Raw genomic sequence first — 23,655 nt, 5'->3', positions numbered from 1 at the left:
CCATGAAAAAACCTTTTGTATCAATTTTTTTGACGTTGAACCCTATATTGACCCGCCTAAATGGCAAAGTAAAAAACAAATATATAGTGTACCTTTAAAGCACCCCTGACCTTTGTTGCATTTGTCATTAATTTTTATATCACTGTGAGTCTCACTAACATGGCAGATGTGGGACGCAAATGGTCATAATGTCTGAACCCAACGCATTTGTTTTTCTATGTTGTGGATACTTTACTTGCATTGAACATGCAAATGAGAGGGAGGGCCCTTTAACATGTGACGCAGGTTTGTCCACCGGAAGAAAACGTGGATTTTGTTCTACCCAACAGGAAGTAAACTGAATACGCACTCACTTCACATCGGTGGGTTGGATACTGGCAGCTGACAAGTTTATAAATACAATCGCTGTTCTGTGAAACAAAATAAAGGTTGGTTTAAAACACTGGCAGTTACAAAGCTAACCATAGGTTGTCTTGTTCAAATAACGCATGTGTTTGCTTTACAATGTGTAGCGTAAATTAAGGACAGAAATGGTGGAGGTAACGTTAGAAGACATTTGAAATTCAGAAAACACAAGAACATGGCGACATTAGCTTAATAAGATCATTTAAGGACTGCACTGTAACAGCTAACAGCTAAACATTAATTACATTTAAGTTAACCTATATTACGGTTATAATTGTGCAGTTGCTTCAAAGAGCACGGAACCGCCGATTATTTTACAGTAACGTTAACGCTAACAGTTGGCTAGGTAACTGTTAACCTAAGTGCTTGTTAAGGATATCACGGTTTCCTTTAAGTTAATGCTTTGCTGGGAGAGAGAGATAGCAGAGCAGCTGATATACCAACTGAAATCATTAGAAACCATTTTGTGTCTCTCATAGGTGAAATAGTTATCCGTTATGAGTTTCTTCGGCTTCGGACAGAGTGCTGAGGTAGATATTGTTCTAAATGACGCCGAAACGAGAAAGAAAGCAGAGCACAAGACCGAGGATGGGAAGAAGGACAAATATTTTCTCTTCTACGACGGAGAGACAGTGAGCGGAAAAGTGAACGTCACTCTCAAAAATCCAGGAAAAAGACTCGAGCACTATGGTATCAAAATCGAGTTTATTGGACAAATAGGTAAGAGTATGTCCTTTTTAGCCAAATATTTTTTTTTGCATAGTTTTGCAGAGTATTAATCTTCAATGTGTTTTGCCTGACTTTTCAGGACCAGTCATTTTGAATAAATAAATACATTTGAAAAAATTGAGACAAAATAACTATCAGCCACTTCAACAGATTTAAAACATACTGAATCATAATTAAATTCCTCTGAATATCTACTAGTAGTAGACTATTCTAATCGCTTAGAGACATGTCCTTGAAACATGTCTTCAAAGGTTTGCCCTGAAAAAAAGAGGCTACAGGAATGAATTACTTGAGATGGCATTGTTTCCTAACTGAAGACTCTTGCCTGTTGAAACATTTCCCAAGTTAACCTTTTTGGCGGCTGTGCTGTGCTGTGTGTGTGTGTGTGTGTGTGTGTGTGTGTGTGTGTGTGTGTGTGTGTGTGTGTGTGTGTGTGTGTGTGTGTGTGTGTGTGTGTGTGTGTGTGTGTGTGTTATAAATCACCCACAACTTCCCCAGTGCTTTGACATGGTCAGCATTTCCCTTTAGCTTGGAATGTAAAAATGTGCAGTTTGTATTTGTGATTATTCCCGTCAGTGACCTGAGGTGTATGTGTGTCTTCAGAGTTGTACTATGACAGGGGAAACCATCACGAGTTTGTGTCGTTGGTGAAAGATCTCGCCAGACCTGGTGAACTGTCGCACTCGCAGTCTTTTGACTTTGAGTTCACTCACGTGGAGAAGCCGTATGAAACCTACACTGGCCAAAATGTCAAACTGAGGTGAGACCAGTAAACTCCCCCTTCTCTTGCTGACAAATCCATCACAGCACCACACTGGTGCAGTCAAGCCATTGAGAACCAACCAGTTACTGCCTCTTTGGCCTGTTTCTGTTTCATGTTGTTTTGTGTTTGTACATGAGGGAACTGGGGGGGGGGGGGTTACCACTTTATGTGTTAACTTACCCTGATCTGTCACTAAATCACTAATCAGCATGGAATAGCCATCTGGGTCTCTTCCCCTCACCATCCCGGTAGTGAAAAGTCCACCTGTCTCAGTTGTGTTTGTTTGCTGTTGTCTCAGGTGTGCTGTTTTCTGTGTGATTCTCAGGTATTTCCTGCGTGCCACCATCAGCAGAAGACTGAATGACGTCAGTAAGGAGATGGACATTGTGGTGCACACGCTCAGTACGTACCCCGAGCTCAACTCCTCCATCAAGATGGAGGTGGGCATCGAAGACTGCCTCCACATCGAGTTTGAGTACAACAAGTCCAAGTACGGCCTCTCTCTTACACTGTTACATCAACCATAAATCATCAGCTTTAGATTTAGGCAATAAGCCCCGAGAGACCACACTGATTTTAGAACAGCTAAGGGGCGTTGTTAGGCACGACACGCTATTGGAGTGCCTAAGACCCTTAACCTACGGACTCGAGTAGCTTATTGCTTTTCTAAAACGGTTACTAGAGATTCCATAAAATAGCAATGAGAAATGAGGCACAGCAATGAGAAATGTAACAATTTATTCATAGATAATCATTCTTCCGCCAAGAAATATACTGTATTGTTTCCAAGCAACGTCGAGACAAAGCTACTTTAACTTCTGTATGAAGTTATGGTAGCGCAGTAATATAGAACGAAATGCGGTCTAGGTGAACACGATTCAGCCAATCCTAATCAAGGACCAGAACTATCTGTTTTAGAAATGTGAACACTTTAGACTGAAACCATTGAGATGTGGTGTGTTAAATTGTCTTCCAAACTCAGGTATCACCTGAAGGATGTGATTGTGGGGAAGATCTACTTCCTGCTAGTGAGAATAAAGATCAAGCACATGGAGATTGACATCATCAAGCGGGAAACCACGGGAACGGGACCCAGCGTCTATCATGAGAACGACACCATCGCCAAATATGAGATTATGGATGGCGCACCTGTCCGAGGTAAAAATGAGGCTCCAAGTCTGTTATTTTTTTACTGTGTAAAAGAACTTCTGAGTTTGAGGATTTCCCTGCATTGTCCGCAAGTCCTTTTGCAACTTCTACATGTAAAATTTGGATCCCATGTAAACATAGGTATATATAGTAATGTATTGGTCGACAAGGAAGTTTGCAAAGAAAGGTGATCACGTGAGTAGACATGGCTTGAATGTTTGAGTGCAACTTGAACTCTGATCCTTGGGCTCTTCAGCTGGTTTATCATTCAAACATGTTATTGCTAAAATGCAGCAGCCCTCTCTGTGGAGGAGCTTCACTCTTGTCAAACTGGTCTTTAATGCAGTTGCCGTAGCAGTTAGCCAGTCAGGTGACAATCCCCCAGATGTGGGTGCGTAATTGCATTGGTTTAGCCTGTAATGCTAATAGTTTCAGAGCAGGCTAACTGAGTGACTAAGTGTGTGAGTATGAATGTCTGATGTGTTCTTGAGGACTATAAGCACAGAAATGTTAGATCTCAGTGGATCATGTGCTTTTAAGACTCCTGGGCCTCACGTGATGAGTAGTTTAGTTTATTGCCTAACTGTAGTGAGGAGGCCTCCATAAAGGGCCGTAAACCTGGAGCAGCCTTCGTAAAAGCCTGGGATCATGGCACACTGTCTTCCAGGCAACCGAGTAAAAGAGAGGGGGTACACATGGCTCTCTGGCCTGGCAGCACTCTGATGGGCTTGGACCCAGACAGGGCATCGGGCATAGCTCGCCAGGGCATATGGCACACCACGCCTCGTCGACAGTGAGCAGAGGACATATGGCAGACCTTTAATGCCCCCTGATTGGAGTTAGCCACTTCCTAAAACCCTGTGTGGTGTGGAGGAACACATTGTGTGTGTGTGTGTGTGTGTGTATATGTGTGTCTGTCTCTTAGTGTGTGTATGTGTATGCGTGTGTAAATATAGGTGTATACACTGCCCTCCAGTGCTTTGGAAATGCTTCACATATTTTGCATAATTTACAGTATATTCTTACCTTTGTGATAACTTGGCTTTGATGTGCCAACACAAGCTAAGAAGGCATGTTTTTATTAAAAACTGAAAACAACTTTGGATTTAAGAACAACAAAGAAACAACTCTGGCTGCCATTAAACCTTTGCATACTCATTAGAAAGCAGAGTGAGACTGTGCCGGCTTGGCTTAGGATTAGAATTGCTTGCATTTGCCATTTTGCTTGAAAATATGTAATTTAATCCATGTCATTCACACCGCGTGTCCACCTAGTCAGGAAATCATCTGTGTACTTATATCTGACACGCTGTGAGCTGCGCCACAGTGCTAGCTGAATAAACCACATGTACTGTAAGCCAAGGCACACAACACAAGTGACTCATTTGATTAACTAGCGCCACAGGAGGAGTACAGCCAAATCTTTGAACCCAGTGTGCAAACAAAACCCCTTAATGAAAAAGCCCTCCAACTCAAGAGCTTAAAGGAGAAACAGTATAAATCTAGTGTGGAAGTGACGGAGGGAAATAGTTGTCTCGCATAATGGAATCTCGCAAGAATCCTGTTCATGTTGCACAGCATTTGTAACTTTGAGTCTGTTAAGAGGCACAAACACAGTCTAAACTCTGCCCCTATAACATAGTTTAGTAGCCTAGTCACTAGCAGGATAGCTCAAGGTAGGCAGCATTGAGTACTTGGTGACCTTGCACAGGGCTCTATGTTGTAACTGATCAGAGCTTTAACTGGGCTTGGCCTGTAAGCCTGCCTTCAAAAACTCAGTGCTCATTTTACATTTTTGTTGAACATTTTTATTGACTAATTCATTTATTTATTACCTTTTTATTTTGTGTTTCAGGAGAATCGATTCCCATCCGATTATTCCTGGCAGGATATGAGATGACTCCCACCATGAGGGACATCAACAAGAAGTTTTCCGTTCGCTACTACCTCAACCTGGTGCTCATCGACGAGGAGGAGAGACGCTACTTCAAGCAGCAGGTACGCTCTCCGCCTCTCAGTTCAGTGCAGTGGGCAATGTAACATACCACAGTGACCAATGTAATATACAGTATCAGTGGCCAATATAATGTGTGTGTAACATACCATAGTGGCCAATGGAATGATTGGAAAAGAAGGAAATCCCAAATTTCCCTCAACATGAATTCTGTATCTATCTAGAAAGTGTTCTAGACCTGTTCAGAATCATACTGTCATAACCCAGGACCCGTTGTTAGCAGGAATTTCATTACAACTAGCCAGATGTAAAGTGTGTAAGGTTCTCCTGTCCCAGTGGCTGTATGTTTGGCTTGCGTTGTAATTATCATCTTAACTAGCCCAGCTGTGTAATAGGCAACCCCAGCTGCTCAGCATCTTGGTCCAGGCCTCTGCTTCTCACAGTACTGACCCAGTGACTTGGAGGGTCAGTTGAACAGCTCTTACTGAAGTGTGATGGGCAGTGCTCTGCTACTGTATAGCCCACCACAGGACAGTTTACACCAGGATGGATAGATAAATAGATAGACTTTAATAATCATCAATGGGAAATAAAAAAAATCGATAAAAGTAAAGACAACTAACTATAAGGAAACAAGCATCTACACTGACCAACAGTAAGGGAAGTCTCTCCTTGTGTTGATAGATGTGATGTCGTCTAATATTTGATGGATTCTGATTGGTTGTCAGCTTTTTATCATTCTCAAAGTCACTCTGAAAGTGATCCCCAACGATATTGTTCTTCATGTCGTTATTGTTGTAGTTTATGTACGTCATCTGCTAGAACAAGGCTTTTTTGCCATCATCATTATAGTTATCGTTCCTAGTGTGAACAGTTCCACCTTGGGAGGTGTCAGAGCTGTGCTATAGACCCTTTCAATCTGTTCCTAGAGGGCTTCTGGTTGAAACGTTCAAAACCCAACACAGATAAATTGGACTTTAGCATAATGCTCTACAAAGTGTTGACTTTAAAACTCGTTTTTAAATTTTGTTTGTTGCCAACTTACCATTAGCTCAATGTTGTTTTCTGTGCCGACGGAAATGCCTCAGGAACGCACATGTTTGTTTATGCAGTTGAAAGGGTGTATAGCTCCCCCGGGCCTCATTCCACCATGAGTAGCTCTGTTTGTAGCTTTGTTCACTAGTATCTCTGCCCTGCTCCTCCCCACAGGAGATCACCCTCTGGAGGAAAGGTGACATCGTCCGGAGAAGTATGTCCCAGCAGGCCACCATAGCCTCACAGAGATTCGAAGGCTCAGACCGCTCCAGCTCAGAGAAAGTGCCGGAACCGAAAGAGGAGAAGGAGGACAGCAGCTAGGCGAGTAGCAGGTGCCCGAGAGAGAGGGAGAGAGAGAGAGAGGTCTCGGTGGTCAGTCGGGCAGCCTCATCTCAGCTAATGTCGTCACTGTCCTGGTAGCTTCCAGTTTTGTGTAATTCTAGCTGCTTCAAAAGGGATCAGAGAAAAAATCAGTCACAGCCCCACATAACAGCTCACTCCTGAAAGGCTCTGGAGTCACACTGCGGGACCAGAGCCGGCCTGGAGTGAGCTGCTATGGGGGGGGGGGGCAGGCCGTGTGGGAATAGCTAACAGGGAACAGCCTGTGTGGGCCTCTCAGGTGATGGAGTGAAGTTCTTTGTAATGTGAGCTTAGTTTTGTACTACATGGATCCAAAAAAAAGAAAAATATGCAACATATGAAAAAAACAAACAAACAAGAGGGTGGTACTCAACAGCACGCTTCTAAATTGATCAAACCTTTTCTTTTGTCACGTATCGGTTGCAATGTATAGTATATTTTTGATAAGTTAACTCCACGTGCACTTGGGCCATTAACCTCAGATTGTAGAAGAGAGAGAGAGAGATGTTGCATTCTCTTTTTAAACATTCCATTCTATTAAAACAAATGTATCTCCCTGGCATTCCCCTCAGACCTTTATAATCATCGTTTTAAAGATGTTATTTTTTTTTTTGCACTAACAATTTAAGTACGCTTTGCTGTCCTTTTCCACTCTTCGGTGGCCATTCCGTGCGAATCTGCACTGGGAAACAAACATGTTGACCATGACCTGAGGGTTGTCTCCCAGACACCCGTGTCAAGGTCCTGGGTCAGTTAACTAACTTTCTGCGGGACTAGGGCTTTGAATATTGTGTAGAGCTGGACACACATATGTGAATACTTAAAAAGAAAAAAATATCTACTATTTTGTTCACCTCTTGGTCTTTTAAATCTGTCTTTTAAATCCAGTACATTCTGCTAGGACCTTTCTTCCTCTCTGACACAAAGGTCTTTCGTTTGCCATAGGAGTCGAGTGTTGTCTTCAAGAGCAAGTAGCAAAAAAAAAAAAAAAAAGCAATCATGATGCTTCTACTACTCACTGCGCTTCTTTTTGCAATCCATTTCCACTTTTCTTACCGTACATACACACATACGGAAAGCACAGAGGAGACAAGACGCTCTCATACGTACTTTACTGATTACTGTTGACAGTATTCTAATATGAATTATGTGTACATGTGTCCAGTCTTACGAATTAACAGAGTCTAGACCTCAGACTGGAGGTAGGATCAGTCTCCTGGTGGTTGTGTGTGTATGTATGTATGTATGTGTGTGAGTGTGTGAGAGCGAGAGAGAAAGAGAGAGAGAGCATTTATTAAATCACATATATAACCTCTTGCTCCTGTGTGTGTGTGTGAGTGAGTGTGTGTGTGAGAGAGAGAGAGAGAGAGAGAGTGTAACATGGCTCTGTGAGTGTGTTGTCTCTCGCTGCGGTGAGGCTCTTCAGCCCACTGTCTGTGTGGAGGTCTGAGAAGCCTTCTGGTCAAATAAACTTCTAACCTGTCAACTCCAAGCCTGTGTCCTACGTGTCTGAGCATGCACAGCTACACCGCACAGCATCACAAAGACCAACATGGCGCTCAAAACACACCAGAGGAACAGCAGCATCCAGCAGCATTAAGGTCCAATGTACACATGGCTAACTACAGAAAACTTTATTAACTTTAAAACAATATAGAATACTTAGTCCTGGTTGCATAGTATCTTCTTAGTGTCCAGAATGTAACTGGTTTGTTTCTGTTGTTCAGTAGTTGTGTAGTAGTCTCATCAGAGTGGGTCTTTGTCTTCCAAACTCAAAACAAAATTGAATTCCTCTGAAAGAAGAAAGATCAACAAAAGTGTGAACCTATGGTAATTATGATAGGCCTGTATATTTATATTTGTTTCTGCTCTCAGTCTGCATCCAGAGGGGTCACTAATTACCTTCATATAGGCATATAGTAGTACTGGGGTGCATTTCCCAAAACCATAGTTGCTAAACTGTTAGCAACTTGGTTGGCAATGGAAAATTGCATTGCAACTAACAAAGTTGCTAACTTACTGGTAGTCAGCAAGTATGGTTTTGGAAAATGTAGTTAAATTGGATGTGTAGTAGGGCTGCACAATTTAGGGAAAATATCTAATTATGATTTTCTGACAGATATTGTGATTTGCTTATTGTGATTTTTGAATGTTTATTGATTCAGTTCAATATTCCAAATGTCTTTAATTTGTGCCACCCCTGATTGGTGAGCACGCCCGACAGACTGTGAAGCAAACCAATCAGAATTTCTGTGCCACTTATGCACTACGCACACTTACCTAACATAAGTGGTCTAGTCAAGGAGGGTGAATTTAATATATTAGTCAGAACTGTGACTAAATTAACTTTGCACAATTATTTGTAGCTTTTGCAATTAACGTGTAGTACCCAGATAGCAAGAAGCTGGCGGCCCACTGGCGGCCCACTGGGGGCAGATCTAGCGGTCCGCTGGCATTTTGCTCATCGGTTCTCTGGTGGCCGATTGGCATGTTGCAGACAAATTGCCCGATATTTTGCCACTATTGGTCTAACATCTTTTTCATTTGTTCAGTTATACTCCATATATAATTTTAATAACTTTTCTTAATATTCATGACTAAGCTAAATTTAAAGAAAGCATACCACCAGCGGTCCGTTATCTGCCAGTCTGATTTTGCTTTGTTGTGGTTGCCGCCGTGCTCAGCGCAAAAGACCTATGACTTACAGTGCACCGGGGTCTAAGTTCAACATGGTTCAACTTTGACAGCGGCATGTGCAAGAGCGGCAAAATGCTGCTCATTAGTACATGAGTACAATGTGAAGGGCCCATAATACTACGGGCAGGTATTAGTAGTGTTGAGTAGTGAACACCTGCCAGTGGTGATACTCCAATCATACAGAAGGTAGTAGCGCTGATGAGTACTCTTAATATAATTGTTCTCAACCGGTGTGCCGTGAGACAAAGTGAGGCATGCCATGGAATTTTGAGGAACCCAATGCACTTTTATACAGGCTCATGAAATAGGGTAGAGGGTTCTTTTTAAATGCATCAGACACAGCTTTGTAATTAAAAGCAGTTTTAGGTAGTCATAAAGTGGTTATTATAATGTACTCTAATAGACTACAGATCTACCACCCAGCTCTGTCAACATACAGCATTATGCCAATTGATGTGCGTGTCTATCTTAGCCCATGAACACTGTAGAGAAAAAATAATATTGTGTATGATACTTCATCATACACATTACATACATACATGATTACATAATCAATAACCATAAGTCGATGTGCCTTTGCGTTTTGGTTTGACCTTTGGTGTGCCAAACCTCTGCTTTTAACACTACAGGCAGGTGGTAGCAGTGTTGAGTAATGTAAGTAGTCTAACACTACGGGCAGGTAGGAGCCTTGTTCAGAAGTTAAGGCCTGAGGGGCCAGTGTAGGCAGAGCACTGACCTGCTGTGAGCGGCTGCACAGACAGCCTGGCTCTGGTAAAGAGTGCCATGTCCTTCAGAGGGCCGCCTGTGGCCCGGTGCTCCTGATGGAGCTTCTTAAGCTCGGCCAGTGGCACGAAGCGCTTCAGCATCCTCACGTACTGCACGTCCACCTGAGGGAGCGGAGATGTGAACACACCTTACGCCATCAGGCAACCACACACACCTTAGTAGACCATCAGGCAACACACACCTTAGTACACCATCATGCAACACACACCTCACGTCATCAGCGAACACACACACACCTCACACCTGCCTAAAAAAACTAAAATAGGCGTGAGACTTAACACCCGGTTCTTCTGAACTAAAATAGAGACACACTGCACTAGGGTGTTGGTCTCAGGAATGTGCTGCCCAACCAGCTGTGGTCTCCAGACATGGACGTAGATCAGTTCTCACCATGCTCCATTTAGGGTTGTCTGGTTTACTCGAGGCGTCGTAGTGCACGTCCTTCTTGTCAAACTGGGTGTGGTCCACATAGGCCTCTTTAACAATCTAGAACAATGAACACAAATCAGAAATCGATGCCCTGACCAGACAGATCATGACGGGCAGTAACACCAGACAACACTGTGCTCCAGCTCCCAGCCTGAATCCTTTCCCAAGGCCAGCTGGTGTCAGTGGCGCGCTCACCGTCATGAGGCCTGCAATGCCCGGTTCTTTGCAGTTGCTGTGGTAGAAGAAAGCCTGCTGACCGACCTTCATGTCCCGCATGAAGTTACGAGCCTGAAGACAACACAACAGCCATTTTCAGTAAACAGATCCGTTTTTTGTTTGATCTCACTTAAGGACACCTGTGGTCGGATGTTATGTATAAATAAAAAGTAAAAGCAAAACTTATAGCTGGCTTTTTTCAGACCTGATTTGAAACAGTAGTCTGTAACATGTCACATAGGCAGGCAGCAAGGGGATGCCAGTCTTCAGTCATTCTCCCTACCTGATAATTTCTGACGCCATCCCAGCATCCTGTCTGATCGGGGAGGGCCTTTAAATCTTTTATTCCAAACTTGAAACAGAAATATAAATATTTATAGCAAGCATTTTCTGTGCAGCAAATCTCAACATGTAGGTCCCCATGCACACATGTCTGGCTACGTACCTTTACATCTATCCCATTCTCAAATCTGCTTTCAGGTTCAGACTTCATCAGCCAGTGACAGTAGGATGCTTTGCCAGGTGAGTCTTTAACATCAGAACTCGCAACTTTCCCTTTGGACTTGCTCGCGGTTGCCATTTTTCGTTTGCCTTTCCTCTGAATAGGTGTATCAGAATTGTCCTCGTTGTCTGAGGCAGGTTGGACAGCTAACATGGGAAAATAGTCACTGAACAGCGGTAGTCTACAAAAAAAAACCTTCATTCGTGATTTTTCTTTCCACATTTCTAACTTGTTTTGTTTGAACTTACCTTTGGTGGTATTTTTAGGGCCACGTGCCCTTTTTCTTGGGGGCATGTTTCTGGTGTCAACAGTTGAGGTTTAGTTGGTCAGCTATGGCTCGAATCGTAGGACTGCCTGTCACGTCTTTTTGATACGGACTTTCAGGGATGCAAGTCTGAATGAGATGAGATCTGTCCTCTGTACCTGTGACCCTCTTTTCCCGCGCTGTATAACGATTGCGCAATATTATGGTCGATCATCTGATGCTTGCGTTGCCTTGCACCCTAATATAAAACGAAGACACAAACAACACGAGCTTGAAGCGTGCAGTATTTATATTCCCGAAGTTGTCTAATCACGCGATTTCACTGACGTTTATGCGTAGTCGCTTAGTTAAGTCGTAGCTTCTGGCTGACATAACACGGTTCCTGACAAAACTACATTACCCATAAGCAGTGTGATGTGTTGTAACAGCCGAAATCATCATGGCGGCCGCTGGGACACTATCGAGATTTTCCAGGTTAACCTCCTGTGTTTGCAAAAGTCGGCGTTTATTTTTTAAAAGGATACCGAGACGAGGAATTGCATCTTGTATCGATCGTGAGTTTTGCAAAAAACAATATTTGAATGATTTTTATTGGTCTTCTTTGATTGCACAGAAATGATCTGATTGTCAACGTCTGGATGTTAGGTTCCATCAGAAACCTTGTGTAACTTAGCCTAAAACTTTGATGTGCAACAATGTAACGTCAACTTACATGTGTTATCGTCACACAATGTTAGGTCATGGATAGATCAGTTTGATCGAATGAATGAAGATCGCTAGCCTACAATGTGACGTTGTGGATCGTGAATATGTCCTCCTCAGTGGTTAAAAGCTATCGTTATACAGTTTACAGTTGAGTTTTGGTTTGCGGTGTGGGAAAAAGTCTCTGTAATCTGAAATAAAAATGCTAGACCAACAGTAAGGACAGCTAGGCAGAATATAGCTGTTACCCCGAAATACCTTCAGACAGTCATCATTGACCTTTAAAGGCATGTCTTCTGTCTCCTTTAACACGTAATTGTTCGTTTTAATGTTATGTCATACTCATCTTTCATCTGAAGGTTAATCTACAGACTGTTTACGGTGCATGCTAAGTTGTGCATTCTTTTCATACATGCTGCTTACATGTCACGTGATAAAGAACCAGCCATTCAGTTTGGGGGTGGATCTTTGACGCGGATGATCAATATTTCCTTAAATGTCTTATGATTAGATGGCATTAAATCAGGCAATTGTCTGCCCACTGTCTGAAAAGAAAACTGCTTTCTAAAAGCAAGACGACTAGAGTCCAATGTTACCCCATAAACGTGTCCAATAAGCTTGTCCTAACCTGCTCTCTGAATGTCTGTGGCAGGCTGGCAGCACATGTATCCCAAAGTCAACTTCTCTTGTTCCACAGCATCCTTGGGTCTCACAGACGAACAGAAGGAATTTCAGAAAGTGGCGTTTGACTTTGCAGCCAATGAAATGGCACCACACATGATCGAATGGGACGAGAAGGTGTGAATGTTTCACTATTTGATTTATATTAATTATTATTTGCATATAGAACCCCATATTGTACCAATTATATGTGAAGGTCAGAAAGAAAAGAAAAAAGCATGTTATCACAAATCAAGTCAGATCACAAACCACACACTAAGAAAAACAAATCTACATAAAACATATTCAAAGTAATTACTGGAGATCATCTATTTGATTGCTGACATGTAAAAAAGCCTGTGCTCCCTGCTGTGTGTAGGAGATCTTCCCTGTGGAGTGCATGCGTAAGGCAGCACAGCTGGGCTTCGGCGGGATCTACGTGCAGCCGGAGGTGGGCGGCTCTGGCCTCTCCCGACTGGATACCACGGTCATTTTCGAGGCCCTGTCTACAGGCTGCGTCAGCACCACAGCGTACATCAGCATTCACAAGTGAGCCTCTTCCCCTCACACATCTCTCAGGTTCCTCTCAGCTACGAGGAAAATCAACACCCATCATTCATCGCTGACTCACGCTGCCGAGATCCCTCAGACATGCTGACCGCAGCAGGCCAGTTTATGTCCTGAAGAGTGCCATCCAAAATGTATAAATTATTAAACAGAAGCACTTTTTTGGGGGGTGACAAAGTGTAGTTTGGGTGTGCGATGCATTTTGAATGAGATTCTCCGCAGTGCTGTCTGTCTGAATGAGGTCAGGCTTGATCATCGTGCAGGGGGGTAGGAGGAGCATGGCATGATGGGTAAAGCCACAGGAGCGTCCCACCATGACTGACAAACTGATAGGGTTTGTAACTCTATGGTCATTCCACAACATGTGTAACTGGATTTGATGATTGACAGACTGGGTTTGTAACTCTATGGTCATTCCACAGCATGTGTAACTGGATTTGATGATTGACAGACTGGGTTTGTAACTCTATGGTCATTCCACAGCATATGTAACTGGATTTGATGATTGACAGGCTGGGTTTGTAACTCTTCCACAGCATGTGCAACTGGATGATCGATACGTTTGGGAACACGGAACAGAGGGAGAGGTACTGTCCAGAACTCTGCACCATGGACAAGTTTGCCTCGTACTGTCTAACTGAGCCTGGTAAGCCTGACCTGAGTACTTGCACGATACATGTTCCACATACTGTAGGCCACCAGGGGTCATTGCATTTCCCAGCTATTGTTTGTGGGTGTCCCTTGTCTCCCGTTGGTGTATGCTGTAGTTACGAACATTGGCTCAGGACTGGGAGGAAATGGCAGCCCAGCACTCCTCTAGCGTCTTGGTAACAACCCCTTTGTGCCCTCAGGCAGCGGGAGTGATGCGGCCTCTCTGCTGACCAGTGCTCAGCTGAAAGGAGACCACTATGTTCTCAACGGCTCCAAGGTACTGTGGTGGGACGCGTTTATTTCATGGCATTTTAACAGTTGATGGGAAGCTCCAGCTGTTTTTAACTTACGTGACTTTGGACAACCGGGTTAAAAAGTGCTGGAGTGCCCCTTTAAAAAGTTCATAGCGCATATGTTCAAATGACTGTTAGTTATTCTTCATGTCTGTGAAAATCTAGTCTAAATCTGCTGACTAAGCACAGAAGCTGTATTTCCATCTAACTTTTTATTGCTTCTGATTTATTTTAGTCCTTGAGTGCTGCTGGCCGATAGAATACATCCCTTGTTGTTAGTCCGTGTGTAAAAGTGTCGGCCAGATGATTAAATGTAGCTGTGACCTCTGATGACCTCTGGCCGGTGCTGGTCTGTGTTGTGTGCTTGTCCAGGCCTTCATCAGCGGGGGAGGGGACACAGACGTGTACGTGGTGATGTGCCGCACAGGAGGGAAGGGCGCTAAGGGCATCTCCTGTCTGGTTGTGGAGAAGGGCACGCCGGGACTCAGCTTTGGCAAAAAGGAGAAGAAGGTGAGAACTGGGAGAGGGAACCAAGGGGGAACCCAATGGGAGGGGAGGGGAGGGGGGGGCAGAGCGAACAGAAGGAGAACCGAGGGGGGCACAGAGGGCAACAGAGGGGCAAAAACCTTAAGGCAGTCATGTTGGGACTGGGGCACAAGATGGAATCAATTATCTAATCAGACGGGGATCATTTGGGGGGAAGTCAGGGATCAATAACCTGAATTATATCAAAACAATTTATGTACTTGGTTAATCTCTGCAGAGATCAGGCTTAACTGTCTGAGAAGATTAGTTCACTCTATGTATGTGTCAGTTAAGTCAAGAGTATTTATGCTGTCATGTGGTTTTAAAGATGCCCACCAGGGGGCATAAGTTAGTTAGTTCAGCGTTCTGAAAGAATGCTTTCAGTTCTCCTTGCTAAAGCCCAGTGTTGCCCAATCAGGTCGGGTGGAACTCCCAGCCAACCAGAGCGGTGATATTTGAGGACTGTGCCGTCCCAGTAGCCAACCGGCTCGGCGCCGAGGGTCAAGGCTTCAATATCGCCATGAAGGGGCTGAACGGAGGGCGCATCAATATTGGTGAGTTGCTCCTTTCTACCTGAGTGGACTGACTCAAGGAAGTCCTGGTCATCCTTACGACTGTGAAGACTGCAGTCAAAGATTTTGTAATGAGGAGACAAAATAAAAGGAAAAATCCTCCATAGAAATGCATGGGATTAGTTCATAATGGCAATATGGCAGTTATCTACACTCATCCCACCCCTTCCAGGCCAAAAGTGAATACATTGTACCAATCATGTGTGGCTGGAGCGAGGTTGGTGTTGTGAAGTCTTGCGCACGCGCAGTTCTGCCCGGAATAGATAATTGCCCAAAGTGCGTTGCAATATGGCCGCCAAGTGGAGGGACCAATTACGACCATGGAGGGAGTGCTACAGTCTCAACCCCAGTTCACTTACTGCAGATCTTTTCATTCAGCCCTATGTCTATCGGTCATCAGTGTCCGTATGAAGTACACTTCCACACACTTTTCACTTAACAGTGACGTGTATTACACTTACTCCTTACAGAGACAGAGAAGAGTAATATGAAAGTTTAATGAAATAAACGACAGCTTTGTATTAGGTGGAACAGTAAGCTCTGCTGCTTGCGGTTGTGTGAAGCACTGATGCAGTCTCCTGTCTTCACCCCTTTAGAAAAGGTCACTCATAGCCCCCTTCCTTCAGGTTATTACACTGTGTGGGGGGTTAAACTACAGATTTATGGAGGATACATACCTGTAGCGTAATATTAATTTATTTTAAGCATGAACTTGTTTGGGTTGTGGTGCACCATTGACCTCAGTTACCTCTAAATGCCTGCGGTCCAGTCACGCGTGTGGTTATTGTCTTTTGTGAGTGAGTCTCTTTGGGTGCACACGGCTTAGAGTAACTCAGAGTCTGCGATCTGTGTCTCTACACACAGGCCTCAATTAGTGTACAGATCAGTTCATGTAATAAAAGAGACTCGTTTGATTGGCGTGACATCGAATCTCTGGGAAAACAAACACCTGTAAAGCTTGGTGGTAACCAGTCATGCGTCTGATCTGAGCTTGAAACATGTCATTTGTTGACTTTCAATTATTTATTTAGATTGATTAATTATTACTAAAACTGACTTTGAAAGCAGTATATTTTCGCCCTGTAATCTCATGCAATAACTTCAGGTTATTTACAGACAAGATTAATATGTTGTGTGTCCTTTAAAGTTGACCTTACCACTATGTCAACAAAATGGAAGAGCGACTCTGTCAGTGTTGAAATTTACACCCTCAGTGCTGATGGCAGTTATTCAGAGTTATTCTAACTAGAGGAAAGAGTTGAGTTTTGAGTTTGTTTAGATCCTCTTTTGATCCTCCATTGATGTTTGTTATCCTTCTTTGTTGAGTCCTGGCTTAGAGTATGTGTGTGTGTGTTCGTGTGTGTGTTCGTGTGTGTGTTTGTGTGTTCGTGTGTGTGGGTGTGTGGGTGGGTGGGTGGGTGTATGTTTCTGCAGCTTCGTGTTCTCTGGGGGCCGCCCATGCATGTGTACAGCTCGCTCGAGACCACCTATGTGTGCGCAAGCAGTTTGGAGAGCCGCTGTCCAGTAATCAGGTAAGGAACATGGTAAATGTGCACCATGCGGTCAGGCAGACATATGGTAGTGAGAATCACTACAAGTTTTTAATTGATCGCTGGTAAAAACATTTCCTCAATATAAATAGCCATCAAGTGGACTATTGCTTTTGCACAATTTACAGTGTAAGAACTATTCACACTCAAATATATTGTTATTTTAGCGTAATAACAAAACTTTATTTTGCATTCATGTCCATGATCAAGTCGTTCCATTTTAACTCATTAATATCCATATGGTGATATACTAATGTTGCTGTAGTTGTAATTATGCCCACATGGCGGTGTAATAATGTTTATGTTGTTGTTAGCTTAGTGTGAACACATGTTGCCCTAGTGATGTGGTTCCTATCGCCAAGATGACATTGTGATGTTGTGGTTCCTATCAACAAGATGACCACTAAGCTGGTGTAATTACACATGTAGCCGCGGTAACACTGCAGTGTCCTCTGCCCTCTGTGTTTAGTTCCTGCAGTTCAAGTTGGCCGAGATGGCCACTAAGCTGGTGGCGTCACGTCTGCTGGTGCGGGAGGCGGCCAAGGCCCTGCAGGAGAACCGGCCCGACGCCGTGGCCCTGTGCTCCATGGCCAAACTCTTCGCCACCGACGAGTGCTTCACGGTGAGGGCTGCACTGCTGCATTATTCCAAATAATTTACATTTCAGCCCCTTTCTGGTGAATATCTGAGATCAATTCTAGCTCCACACCCATTGTACTGAATCCATGTAGGTGCGGATGGTCTGACTCTGCCGTTGCTACTAGGGCTGTCACTTTTGTGAAAAAATCCTGTTCGATTTTTGAGACATAAGTGTTCATTGAATCGATTGTAAAATCGATTTTTCATGTCTAAAGACATGAGAAATTTTCAACGCAAATATAGGCCAATTCACAAACAACTAAAAGGCATTAGGACGAACGTAAAGAGGGCGCTTGTAGACGCAAGCCAGCAATATTTCTGATGATTTATTGGCATGAAGTTTCGTGCCTGCAGTACTGCTGCAGGCTTCAACGTCTGTGTCTGTGTTTACGATTAGAAATTTCAAACAAATTTCGCCTAAGTAGAACTCGTTTGCACAGTTTGCATAGCCTACCGCTTTTGTTCTTCTCCATAGTTTGATATACCAAAAATCCGAAGTACTTCCTCATCGAACTCCTCCCATCACTCGTCTCTCTCATCTCTCAACACGAGCAGCACAGCAGCTGATTGAAACAGCTGTTTCCAGTGCGTAAAATTGGTGGGAATTTTCTTTTTAGCTTTCGCAATGCTTACTGCACTTCGGAATTATTTTATATTCTTATATTCTTGTTTGTGAATTTTGTTACATCTATCCTTTTTATTTGTTTAATTCGTTTAAAATTAATAGTGTACATATTTGGTTAAAATCGATTCCTTATTTTAGTTTTCGAAACTTGTGTTGTTTGGTCCAATCGATTGTGCAATCGATTTTCGAACGTAAAGTGACAGCCCTAGTTGCTACTACCGTTTACCACAGCCACTCCTGATTTCGAAACTATAGCGTCATCCTCTCTCTGATTGGCCCTACCTCTCTCTGGTGTGTGAGGGAAACATTAGTGTATTGTTGAGTGAGGCTAGTATCTCACGGAAGGGAGATTCTAGGTGGGCATTACCAGGCTACTGAACTTCCTCTCTGTTCCCAGATCTGTAACCAGGCGCTGCAGATGCACGGCGGCTATGGCTACCTAAAGGATTACGCCGTCCAGCAGTTTATGAGAGACATCAGAGTCCACCAGATACTGGAGGGTAATTTCGCCACACACACACACATACCTCTAATTTCACTCAAACATCAGGAGAGAGATTTTTTTTTCTGTCAAAATGTGAGCAGAAGTGAGCAAGCCAGTGGTGTGAGGCTGATGTGTGTCTCCTGTAGGAACCAATGAGGTGATGCGGATGATCATCGCCAGAGGTCTGCTGACGGACTCGTGATGTCAACCACCACCAGCTACATCCTTCAGCTGAGGGACCGCACTCTAGACGCACAACTTCCTGCTGCAGTGTAGCATTCCTACCCGTGTGTGTGTGTGTGTGTGGGAAATGTACTAATCTGTTAGTGTCTGGAGCGGACCCACCAGCAGAACCTGAGCTTTGTGTGTTCTAAGGTTTAGAGGTGTTCGAGTAGGCTTAGTTCAGGTCTTTCTAGGGATTTTTGAGATTATTTAAAAAATGTCAGATAGTTTTTTTAAATTGTATATGAAGTAACACTCCAACTTCTGTTACTATTCTATGCTCTCTGTTCTCCTTGTGGTGTCGGTTAATGTTTTATAAATGCCTTGTACATCCGAATGCCTTACTTTTACTGTTAAGAGAGACTTGAGAAGTCCTGAGAGGACATGCTGATAGCCATGCTGAGATGGGCTTCCTTGGTTACGGTTGCACCATTGGCTCCCATGGTTACGGTTGCACCGGGGGCAGTGTGGCTTAGACAGACAGTCATCATATTACCAAATCTTCGCTTCTTGTCCCCCTGTTAATCCCGATTTAAGCTTAAGCTAAAGGCTCAGAGGTACATGAGATGAGGAAAAAGATTTTCCATTTGTATTTCCAATGATGAGTGCAACATCCGCGTGTAATGCCACGACCTCCCTGCCCTGCCCTGCACACACTCTGCCCCGGTCAGCCCCACCACCTCCCCTCCCCTGGCTGCAAAGGTCACCATGGACACCTGCCAGCGATCACTACCACCCCCCCAAGGAAGGGACTCAGCGACATTACAGCATATCAGTATATATGGCCAGGGAGAACTGCTGTGGCCCAGTCAGGGGGGATAGGACTCTGACCATGTCTGTACTAAACACCCCCACACACACAAATAAATAAATGGATAAAGATGACATAACTGTGTTGTTTGGACCTCCTGGTAGTCATGCTGCTTTTCCTGGTACTCAATCCAGTTCATATCAGTGTGGACCGTGGAAGTGAAACTCGCAAAGACAGCAAAAGATCACTGCAGAGAACATGGCTCCTGGCTCCAACACAGGGATGAATCAGACATAGGATCAGACAATATCTGCGTGTGAATTGTGTGTGTGTGTGAGTGACCACACCTAGCAGACGACTATGGCTCCATCTGTCCGGTTGTTGTGTGTGTGTGTGAGACCACTCCTAGCAGTTGGCTTTCTATAGCTCCATCTGTGTTTGCAGGTAGTGGTGTTCACACTCACTCAGGCTGGTGCAGATGAGAGAAAATATGGTAGCACTCAGTGAAGCATCCTCCAGTATACAGTCAAATGTGTGTGTGCGCGTACTGCACCAGACAGCTAAATGATGTGTGTGTGTGTATACTATGTTAGATAGTTGAATGATGTAGTTCATTTCAAATGCTCACTGGGGTTTGGGGTTGGTTGAATAAGAAACGAGAGTGCTCCGGTTATGTGACCTTTTAATTTGAAAATATAACAAACAGTATATAATGAAAACAGCAATAAAGTATCACTCATCAATACCAGTAAGGAGACAGTTTCAGTGATAAAAACAGTTGTGGAAATACAAACTGCTACACAAACAGAAGACAGAAGTAAAACCCTCTTTAGATGAGCCAGGCCTGTGGATGTGGGGTGTGTGATTTGACTCCTACACCAGTGGACTGAACTGAGACCCTTTCAGCCTGGGAGGGTCCTTGCTGTCCTGAGGGAGTTTGGAGCGGGGGGACTCTGAGGTGCCCGTCAGGTAGACCTCAGCAGGGTCCCCGTTCACCTGCCTGGACACACACACAAACACACACATCACACACACGTACACAGACACATAACAAACACTAGCTTAGATGCACTCTAGATGGGCCAGTTCAATGGATGGGATTTTGTCCTGAAACCATTTTCAATTTCTTTTTTTTATAGATCAATATGTATTATTAAGTTGCTGCTATTATTTGTGGCACTACTTTAATCCTTCAGGGTGAGGGGACTTCAAATCCCTGGCCATCTACAGTAGTAGTGAAGTAGAATTCATATACTAATAAGTCAGGGCATTTAGGCATCTATATTGTCTCAGCTCTGGCTGTGGGATTTCTTCCAAATCCTCTGTCAGCCCTCCTGAATCGCCTTTTAGAGGAACTAAATAGTCCAAAAGCCTATAGGGTTAATCCTGTAGGTTAAGTGCTGTGCAGAAGCTTTTTTCCATAGAATGTTTTGCTATTTCAGATGTGCCCTGCTTTGACCCATCTGATGCATCCAGTTAGACGCTGCATTCCAGGCAACTCGGCAACTTTACAGAAACACCACGGAAGAATGCATATCTATGCCCCTTGGTGTCATATGGAAGGCCTTTTAGTGACTTGAATATTGACGCCATGGGGCATTGATATGAAGGTGGTACCCAGTTAGTCCAAAATACTATAAGGATCATGATGCTAGTCAATCAACAATGTTACATAATGTAATATCAAGCATTCCAGGTGCACATTGGCAATATCAGAGAATTCATTGTCCATATTATAAGTCCGTGAAGCATCAGACTGAGTTTGAAGCTGTTATTTTAAGGTAAAAGAACTGCATTGTGTTGATTTAAAGTCAGGTAGATGAGTTTTAGAAGTGACTTTGAAATCTCAACTTCTGAGTTTGTCTGGAATGCAATTAGAAAATTTCACGTTGTAAATATCCGACTTCTCGAGTTGTGAAGGAGAAGTGTGTCACCTCTGCCTGTTCTGCAGCTTGTTGGAGGACCGCCTCTTCCTCCTCCACAGGAAGCAGGCCACCAGAGCCCCCAGCAGCAGGAGGACGAGAAACACGCCCATCACGGCTCCACCAACCAGACCGGCCGTGCCCACGTCTGGAAGACAGGGGGTTGGACTCAGAAACCGAGCTAATAATGACACCAGACCTCAGGGTTACAAGCTCACACCGATGGACCAAGCACGAAGAATAACTCTGAACACTCACTGATGGACCAAGCATGAAGTGTCTGTGTGTCCTGTGACAGTGTGTGTATAGTGTGACAGTGTGTGTGTGTGCGTATGATCTTTGATGTTGTGTGTGTGTGTGTGTGTGTGTGTGTCTGGGGATTGTGATGATACTCACAGGACACAGAGATGGTCAGGCTGCAGGCGGTACGGCCGTACTCATTGGAGGCGGTGCAGGTGTAGGTGCCAGCCAGGGAGATGGAGAGGTTACGCAGAACCAGGGAGCCGCTGATCTGGTCTGGCAAACACACACACACAGACACAGACACACACAACCATTTCAACTAACATTGACTATGCAGCCTTGACTATCAACAACACCAAACACACACACACACAGTTATAACAACTACAAATAGAAGAAACACTTATACAGCCTTGACTGGCAACACCAACCATCTCTCACACCACTTTCACAATTAGCTACACTAGAAACAATCACTCTCACAGACTTTAACATTTAATTTATTACATTTATAAATGTAATATAAACCACAGTAGAAACAGAAATGTTCCTCATCAACAGTAGAGTCTCAGGCCCTGTGCCCTGTGAGGTTACTGCTGAGGACGTGAGCAAACACTGGGCTTTTGATTTGGCTAATCTGCAGGAATGTCGGCCATGTTTACTCACTCACTGACTGGCAAACATACATGCCAGAGATAAGGTGTGATTGCTGGCTCTATATTAAGCTCTCTTATTTACCGATCCTAAGAGGCTTCAATGAGTTAGTTATAAGATGAGATATTGCCTTATGCATTAAAGCAGCACTCAGAAACCATGTGTTCTCTAACCGTTTCCTGTGTTCTCTAACCGGTCTGTGTTTTCTTTATCGGCGTTGTGTGTTCTCTAAATGGGCCGTCTGTTCTCTAACCGGACTGTGTGTTCTCTAACTGGTCTGTGTGTTCTCTCAGCAGGATTGTGTGTTCTCTAACCGGTCTGTGTGTTCTCTAACCGGTCTGTATGTTCTCTAACCGGTCTGTACCTGTGACGGCGTTCTGCGGTAGGACCTGGTGGTTGGTTCGGCTCCAGGCGTAGATGGGTCGGGGGTTCCCTGTGGCACTCTGGCACTGCAGGGTGACGTCATTGCCCACGTAGGTCTTACCTGTCAGCTGGCACACTGGCCAAGAGGGCGGCGCTGCAGGGCAAGAAAAGAAGCCTGTAAAGAGCACCAAGTCTCTTAGACTGAAGGAGGTGGTATGCTCCTCCATGCACATTTGCGTGTGATGGGCGGGACCCAAAGCAGGACTATACCAGGCCTATGACACACACACACACACACACACACACACACACACACACACACACACACACACACACACACACACACACACACACACACACACACACACACACACACACACACACACACACACACACACACACACAACCTACTGAGCACAGTGAGGTTGATGAGGCCCCGGCCACTGTTGGTCCAGTCGCTGGGCGTTTTCACATCGCAGATGTAGATGCCCGCGTCTGACAGCCGAACCTTCTGGATCCTGAGCGAGGCCACGCCGTTGGACGGGGGATACTGGAGCAGGGACATCCTGCTGTCCCACAGCTGCTGCTTGTAGAGCTGCCCGTCGTAGTACAGCACCTGCAGAAAGGAGAGACTCGACATTCAACATGCACTTCATGGTCCCACAATGAAGGACATTAGTCTCTGGCTTCTGCCCATGCTGAGTCCATACAGAAAACTTAGTGTAGAAATGTACGCACGTCTATAAAATTCAACAGGTGTCGGACACTAGCCAATACAAAAGAAAAAAGAAAAGATATCCGCACACCGTCTTAAATGCTGCCAGTTTAATGGTACAACGTTTCAACCACTCAGGTCTTCGCCAGGTACATAAGTCAGGTCTTCGTATGTACCTGGCGAAGGACTGAGTGGTCGAAATGTTGTACCATTAAACTGGGAGCATG

The 23,655-nt window shown here is 44.2% G+C and overlaps 4 protein-coding genes across 4 annotated transcripts; 2 read left to right on the top strand and 2 right to left on the bottom strand.

Annotated features, from left to right (window-relative positions):
• Positions 1-344: 344 nt before the first annotated feature.
• On the top strand, positions 345-6,722 carry vps26b (VPS26, retromer complex component B). Its single transcript, XM_076290355.1, has 7 exons — positions 345-428; positions 885-1,125; positions 1,738-1,894; positions 2,223-2,387; positions 2,880-3,055; positions 4,902-5,044; positions 6,210-6,722. The coding sequence occupies exons 2-7, from the start codon at positions 903-905 to the stop codon at positions 6,354-6,356; spliced, it is 1,011 nt and encodes a 336-aa protein (XP_076146470.1). The 5' UTR covers positions 345-428; positions 885-902; the 3' UTR covers positions 6,357-6,722.
• A 1,292-nt stretch (positions 6,723-8,014) lies between these two features.
• thyn1 (thymocyte nuclear protein 1) lies at positions 8,015-11,602 on the bottom strand. The gene is made up of 7 exons (XM_076290357.1): positions 11,274-11,602; positions 10,969-11,171; positions 10,807-10,875; positions 10,503-10,595; positions 10,269-10,364; positions 9,829-9,979; positions 8,015-8,188 (listed from the first exon to the last, which is right to left on the bottom strand). Exons 1-7 carry the CDS (start codon positions 11,317-11,319, stop codon positions 8,142-8,144), a joined length of 705 nt encoding a protein of 234 aa, XP_076146472.1. The 5' UTR covers positions 11,320-11,602; the 3' UTR covers positions 8,015-8,141.
• A 39-nt stretch (positions 11,603-11,641) lies between these two features.
• acad8 (acyl-CoA dehydrogenase family, member 8) lies at positions 11,642-19,704 on the top strand. Its single transcript, XM_076290354.1, has 11 exons — positions 11,642-11,844; positions 12,690-12,790; positions 13,032-13,201; positions 13,756-13,865; positions 14,071-14,147; positions 14,536-14,673; positions 15,107-15,242; positions 16,695-16,792; positions 17,280-17,432; positions 18,472-18,574; positions 18,705-19,704. Exons 1-11 carry the CDS (start codon positions 11,730-11,732, stop codon positions 18,758-18,760), a joined length of 1,257 nt encoding a protein of 418 aa, XP_076146469.1. The 5' UTR covers positions 11,642-11,729; the 3' UTR covers positions 18,761-19,704.
• Positions 19,705-20,256: 552 nt separating this feature from the next.
• On the bottom strand, positions 20,257-23,295 carry LOC143131013 (V-set and immunoglobulin domain-containing protein 2-like). The gene is made up of 5 exons (XM_076290358.1): positions 23,125-23,295; positions 22,715-22,867; positions 21,850-21,969; positions 21,466-21,601; positions 20,257-20,531 (listed from the first exon to the last, which is right to left on the bottom strand). The coding sequence occupies exons 1-5, from the start codon at positions 23,276-23,278 to the stop codon at positions 20,405-20,407; spliced, it is 690 nt and encodes a 229-aa protein (XP_076146473.1). The 5' UTR covers positions 23,279-23,295; the 3' UTR covers positions 20,257-20,404.
• Positions 23,296-23,655: the final 360 nt, after the last annotated feature.

Source organism: Alosa pseudoharengus, unplaced genomic scaffold, assembly GCF_046254945.1.
Source record: "Alosa pseudoharengus isolate Yale_2024_CS ecotype anadromous, Long Island Sound unplaced genomic scaffold, YU_APseudo_1.1 YU_APseudo_1.1_scf_18, whole genome shotgun sequence".
In the NCBI taxonomy this organism is placed as follows: Eukaryota; Metazoa; Chordata; class Actinopteri; order Clupeiformes; family Clupeidae; genus Alosa; species Alosa pseudoharengus.
Note: the sequence above shows the minus strand (reverse complement) of the source record. Positions and strands in the feature narration are given on the sequence as shown.